General features: G+C 44.2%; 1 protein-coding gene across 2 annotated transcripts; it reads right to left on the reverse strand.

Moving 5' to 3' along the window:
- Positions 1-227: 227 nt before the first annotated feature.
- Positions 228-5,136, reverse strand: LOC149278151 (protein cornichon homolog 4). Of its 2 annotated transcripts, XM_089502284.1 has the most exons (5): positions 5,068-5,136; positions 3,785-3,853; positions 1,698-1,810; positions 1,252-1,392; positions 228-255 (listed from the first exon to the last, which is right to left on the reverse strand). In XM_089502284.1, exons 1-5 carry the CDS (start codon positions 5,134-5,136, stop codon positions 228-230), a joined length of 420 nt encoding a protein of 139 aa, XP_089358410.1. The 2 variants fall into 2 exon arrangements, with proteins under 2 accessions (XP_089358410.1, XP_089358411.1); XM_089502285.1 differs by lacking the exon at positions 1,252-1,392.
- Positions 5,137-7,030: the final 1,894 nt, after the last annotated feature.

The raw sequence follows: 7,030 nt of genomic DNA on the forward strand, positions 1-7,030 counted from the left end.
AAAAGAGCCCCCAAGGAATGAGGAGGGGAAAAACACAAAGTGAATGATTTTTTTTTTTCTTTTTACAGGTTTATGTTAAATAAAAATACAGCAAAAATATTTCTTTCAAAAAGGAAAAGAAAAAATCTTGCAGTAAGGGATTTAAGGTCTTGGCTGATGTTGATCACTGCGGCTCTGCTGTACGTGGATGCAGCTAGACGTCTCAGGGCTTTATCTTGCTGCGCGTTTCAGTCGTTAATTAAGGCCAAGATCATGCTGGGGGGGGGGAAAAAAAATTATATATAAAATAAGGCAAGCTCATGCTGTATTAATCCATTTAGTTTATACATTATATGGGGCTGGCTTGGCACCTTCATAATGAATAGTGAAGTAAGGGAGCTGGAACCACAACACACCTGCCTAACTTTTTAGGACCTCGGAGGTTACAGCATCACCTTAAACCAACCCAGTTTGTAATTTTAATAACCCTTGTAGTTCTGATGCTGCTGTACTGCGGTTGAAGTTTATAGGAGTTGCAATTAAACAAAATGCTGCTAGCCTGCCCCCCACCCCCTTTACTACAGGATAGTTTATCAGATCTAATCAGAGTTAGCAGAAATGCTTTTGACTTGATAAAGGGAGGACTCCCGAAAGCTCGTCTATTATTTTAAATACTGTTAGTCCAATAAAAAAAGGTATTACAAGATTCTGCAACATTCTGTTTTTTTGCATTCAGAACAGAGAAACGATTACAGATTCCCATTTGCCGCCAGAAGTGCCGGTATGGTCATGTGTTTTAAAGCCCTCAACTGTCTCCTCGTCAAACATTATAAATTACCGGGTACGGGACCTAGCACTTTATTTATAGCCTGGATGAAAGCACTCCACATAAAGAAATAGGTCAGGACGTCACTTAAGCTGTGACTAAGTGGATTTAATTGGAATGATGTTGATCTTATTGCACTTCCCTCCCAATATGACTTATTACTAAGGCATTGTTTTCGGATTCAGGTTGGTAGCCAAGTGCATGGTGGTTACAGACTCCCCCTGCTGGCAGCATAGAGCATTGCATCAGCCTCGCAGCACAACAACGCAGTATTTCCCGAACGGCTTGTGACCCATCCTGCTCATCGGCTTCAGAAGCATTAGAATGCCGTTCCGTTTCCTATTCACGCTGAGCAGGCTCAGTATATATATTCTACGCTCGTGGAGCCAGGACATTGGGTCTGAACCAACATGGGCTCTGCCAGCTGTAACGGAGCGTGTACCCACCTGTACAAGTAGATAAAGAAGCATAGTAGATGAAAGCCAAGCTTGATCATAGCTTCCTTCATGTGCGACTTGAGCTGCCCTCGGTTGTGGATCTCAGTTGGATCAAAGACCCCGAGGTTTCCGCTCGGCACCATGATAAACCTACCGTTTCAAGAAAACGCAAGTTATCGCCCTTCCAGAGCAAGCATAAACCCCAGCTCTGTATACAATAATATAGAAGTAGTGACAAACACCATAAGACCAACAGCGGAAGTAGAGAAAGTTCTGTCAATGAACAGACCCCTCGAACAGGCTTTTATTAGCAATCTCATAACGCGATCGCAAAACGTAGATTACAGATTGTCATTTAAAATAAATAGAGATGAGAAAGCTATTTAAAGTGCTGTGAGCAAGTCAGACCCAGGCCCGGCTTCCACGCCTGGACATATTCCTATCTATATACTCACCGATATATATTCCATGTCGCTACAGGTAAGTTTAAGAGGAAGATGAACCAATGCAAAAAAATCAGCATCAACACGGCGACCAGAGTATGGCCGATAATCTCCGGGCGCACCCACTGCAGGGAATGGAATAGAAAGAGTCAGATAGAGATTATGTGTATATATATATATATATATATATATATATATATATATATATATATATATATATGTATACACACACTTATACAAAATCCAAACAACCTATGGGGCTGGCTTTGGTTGGAGTCCGCTGTATAAACATAAAGGGTGTATTCACACAAGCTGTTATGAAGGGCTATCATGAGCAGCTTGATGGGCCCTGTATAATGTATAGAGAAGCCAGCTCATTGAACTAGACATATGGGGTCATCCAAGCTCTTCATTCCAAGCTATTCATCACCGGGGAAGGGTCGTCATAATGCACGGTGTATACGGACGGTACAAAGCAGCAACTTTATTACCACTAGAACACATTCTGCAACATAAACCGGGGAAAGGAATCATCAACGCTGTCCAGATATCTAGCACTGGATACCCTGGAGCACATTGAGAAATCGGCACATAGCATATATATATATATATATATATATATATATATATATATATATATATATATATATATATATATATATATATATACACATATACACACACACACACACACACACACTCCCAATGGTTTTAAAAGCAGATGTGTTATATAAACTACTTTTTAAAAGTTGGGGGTCATTCAGCTGCTTTCACATCTGTGTGAATGAGTGTGTGTCTGGGAATGAGGGAGCGGAACACACGTCACGGGCGGTAACGGTCAGAAATTCAGCAGGAGCGGGTTTAAGAAAACAGTCTACCGTATTTGCTCGATTATAAGACGAGGTTTTTTCCAGAGCAAATGCTCTGAAAAATACCCCTCGTCTTATAATCAGGGTCGTCTTATAATCAGACCTCAAATAGGTCTGATTATGAGACTAAGATCCAGATCCCCCGCAGCGATGCAGAGGACCTGGATCCTCCTGTGTTAATCCCCCCCCCCCCCCAATTTACCGGTGCTTCTGAGTCCCCGGTGCTTAGTCCGATACAATCTCGTAGAGCTCTAAACGCTGCCCGGACTAAGCACCGGGGACTCAGAAGCACCGGTAAGTTGGAGGGGGGGGGCATAACACAGGAGGATGCAGGGGACCTGCATCCTCCTGTGTTATGCCCCCTCCAACGTACCGGTGCTTCTGAGTCCCCGGTGCTTAGAGCTCTACGCGATTCGCGTGGAGCTCTACATGCTGCCCGGACTAAGCACCTGGGGCTCAGATGCAGGGGACCTGGACCCTCCTGTGTTATGCGCCCCCCCCCCCCCAACTCAGAAGCACCGGTAAGTTTGGAGGAGGGAGGGGGAGTGTTAAATGTGGGTTTGAGGCATTTCTGGAGGCAGAGTGCTCTGTGAAATGCCTTTTAACCCCTTTAATGCCACTCTGCCTCCTGAAATGCCTTAAACCTCCCTATATGCCACTCTTCCCCATAATATGCCTTTTAACCCTCTAAGTGCCAGAGTGGCATATAGGGTTAAAAGGCATATCATGGGGCACAGTGGCATATAGGATTAAAAGGCATATTATGGGGCACTGTGGCATTTAGAGGGTTAAAAGGCATATCATGGGGCACAGTGGCATATAGGGGGTATAAGGCACTTCTGGGGCAGATGTGCATAACTGGGGGACAGGTTGGAAAATAGAAGGAAATAAAACCAAAATATTTTTCTCAAGCATAGCTTTTATTAAAAAAAGTGTTTAAATGAATTAACATTTACTGGTAAAACTTTTTTCCTATAGGGTCGTCTTATATTCAGGCTTTTTCTTTTTTTCCTAAATTAATATTAAGATTTGGGGGGTCGTCTTATAATCAGGGTCGTCTTATAATCGAGCAAATACGGTACTTCAATGTACCTACAATACTGGGTGTCAGATTGCAGGGCGCATGTGGTGTTACGCCATTTTTACACATGCAGGATATTTAGCATGAAGTCATCTGGGTTCCCAGACGCTTCCACGCGCAATACCACGAGTCAGACCGACGGACTGTACCTTGTTGAGCTTGGAGCAGCACGAGCGAGCGTTGATGTAGTCGCATTCTAAATCAGACAGCGTGATTATCTGGGCTCCAGATAAGGACAAAACATATTACATGAAACATGTGAAGTTACACGGGGTGCAGAGTCCACAGCGAGAAATAGAACATTAAGCAACACTACAGCTTACAGTATCTCATACAGGCTGACGGTGTACTCCACCCTACACAGAGATAAGCAGGGCCAAAGATTCCACGGGGAAAATACAGCAGCTGCCACCTAAACCGCATCTTTTAAGCTTCAACTGGTACACGGAGGGAATGAAACAGAATCTGACAGCAGATCAGCCCCCCCCCCCACTCACTTTTTCTTCCTGTAAAGTCTGAAACCTTAATCAGTCGTTGGTCTCACCTTAGATTCAGGAGCCGTATGTCTATCCCATGCATGTTTAATACCCCCTCACTGTAATACCCTCTACCACTTCTGCTGGGAGGCTGTTCCACTTATCAACCATGCTCTCAGCACAGTAAAACATCCTTACAGTTAACACTGCCTTCCTTAAGGTACATCCAACAATTAGAGTGTCTTATAGATTGTAAGCTCTTTGAGCAGGGTCATCCCCTTTGGTTCAATTTGTTGAGACATCATGTTTACCCATTGTACAGCGCTATGGAATATAATGGCACTATATAATATATATATAATTTACCATCCCCGGTATTCCCACCACAGAAGAATCCATAATAAAGTACTGATACGACGCATGAGACGGCCGCAGAGTCCCCTTAAAGGGCCAAATTTAAACATTATTTCTTAATACACGTAACAAAAGCGGAGGGTTTGGGGCAAAAAGCCAACCCTTCATTCCTTCAGATAGGGGGTATTTGGGGCAGATAATCTATACAGGCAATCCAATATCACTCTCTAGACTAGGGCTCTGATTACCCCTGACCCCAAGAGCTAACAATCTAGAGACAGCTCTATGCTGTGTCTGCAGAGGAAGTGACACAGGAAGCAAAGCCATAAGAAGTAACCCTTCACGTGCCAGAGCATGCTGTACCGCTGTGTGTGTGTGTTTGTTTGTTTGTATGTTTAAAAGCCCATTTCCCTCAGTCAGGCCCCGGCATTACTGCGGCAGCACCCCTGGGTAGGCACGGTGTACGGAGATCTAAGGGACCCCGGTACCGATGGGCTTGGTGCCTCGCACCCACCTTTCCCGACCCCGAGAACCCCATCCACAAGCCCGAAAACCATCGGAAACCGGGACCGCAAACCTCCCGCCTCCGCCCCAAAGGATACAAAGTAAACCGACAGAAAAATCAAGGCGCAGCAATCAATGAGGGAGAAGATGAACAGCGCGGCCTCCATAATGCCGCCAGCAGAGCCGCTCCAATCCGCCGCTCCCCTCGCCGATCACGTGACAACAGCGTCTGCACAGCATCTCGGGACATGTAGTCTGAGCGGCGCCAGAGCGGTCACGTGCTCCACATCCAGCTACAGCAAATCAAAGAGCCCGGCCGTAATAATGTCACTGCCTTCCAAGCAATAAATTATGATCACTGTATGACATCATCGCATGATTGGCGTCATATTTCTGATGTTTAACAGGAAAGACAAATTAAAAGTGTAAATATCGAGTACAGGTTATCTAATGCTGCCGGGGAGTTAATGTGAGATGCACGACAGCACTTGGAGGTGACATTGCTGTTTATGCGCTGAATGTAACCCTGTTAAAGCTCACTAAGGTTACAATAGCGAGGGATCATAGTAACATAGTAACATAGTTCATAAGGTTGAAAAAAGACCAAAGTCCATCAAGTTCAACCTATATACATATTGTGTCCCTACTGTGTTGATCCAGAGGAAGGCAAAAAACCCTTATGAAGCAGATGCCAATTGCCCCATACCAGGGGGAAAATTCCTTCCCGACTCCAAATATGGCAATCAGAATAAATCCCTGGATCAACGTTCTGTCCCTATTAATCTAATATCGATAACTTGTAATATTATTGCTTTCAAGAAACACGTCCAGGCGCCTTTTGAACTCTTTTATTGAGTTTACCATCACCACTTCCTCTGGCAGAGAGTTCCATAATCTCACCGCTCTTACTGTAAAGAACCCCCGTCTGTGCTGGTGTAGAAACCTTCTTTCCTCCAGCCGTAGAGGATGTCCCCTTGTTATAGATACAGTCCTGGGTATAAATAGGTCCTGGGAGTGATCTCTGTACTGTCCCCTTATATATTTATACATAGTTATTAAGTCCCCCCTAAGCCGTCTTTTTTCCAAACTAAATAACCCCAATTCTGATAATCTTTCTGGGTACTGTAGTCCTCCCATTCCCCTTATTACTCTGGTTGCCCGTCTTTGAACCCTCTCCAGCTCCACTATATCTTTCTTGTACACTGGTGCCCAGTACTGTACACAGTATTCCATGTGTGGTCTGACTAGTGACTTGTACAGGGGTAGAATTATTTCCTTGTCGTGGGCATCTATGCCCCTTTTGATGCACCCCATGATTTTATTTGCCTTAGCAGCAGCTGCCTGACACTGGTCGCTACAGGTAAATTTACTGTTAACTAAAACTCCTAAGTCCTTTTCCATGTCAGTCGTCCCCAGTGTTTTCCCATTTAATACATATTCCCAGCCTGGATTTTTCTTCCCCATGTGCATAACCTTACATTTATCTGTGTTGAACCTCATCTGCCACATCCCAGCCCAAGCCTCCAACCTATGCAGATCCATTTGTAATCGTGCGCTGTCCTCTATTGTGTTAACCACGTTACAGAGCTTAGTATCGTCTGCAAAGATTGATACTTTACTATACAATCCCTCTACAAGGTCATTAATAAATATATTAAAAAGAATAGGACCCAAAACTGACCCCTGTGGTACCCCACTAGCAACAGTCACCCACTCAGAGTATGTACCATTAATAACCACCCTCTGTTTCCTATCACTGAGCCAGTTACTTACCCACATACACACATTCTCCCCCAGCCCAAGCATTCTCATTTTATGTACGAGCCTTTTATGTGGCACCGTATCAAATGCTTTGGAAAAATCAAGATATACGACATCCAGCGATTCACCCCGATCCAGTCTTGAGCTCACCTCCTCATAAAAGCTGATCAGGTTAGTTTGACAGGACTGATCCCTTGTAAACCCATGCTGATATGGAGTCATACACTTATTTTCATTGAGATACTCCAAAATAGCATCTCTTAGGAAACCCTCAAACAGTTTACACACAACAGAAGTTAA

The sequence above is a fragment of the Sceloporus occidentalis genome, unplaced genomic scaffold (genome assembly GCF_023333645.1).
Source record: "Sceloporus occidentalis isolate IW3139 unplaced genomic scaffold, rSceOcc1.0.p SCAF_199, whole genome shotgun sequence".
Lineage (NCBI taxonomy): Eukaryota > Metazoa > Chordata > Lepidosauria > Squamata > Phrynosomatidae > Sceloporus > Sceloporus occidentalis.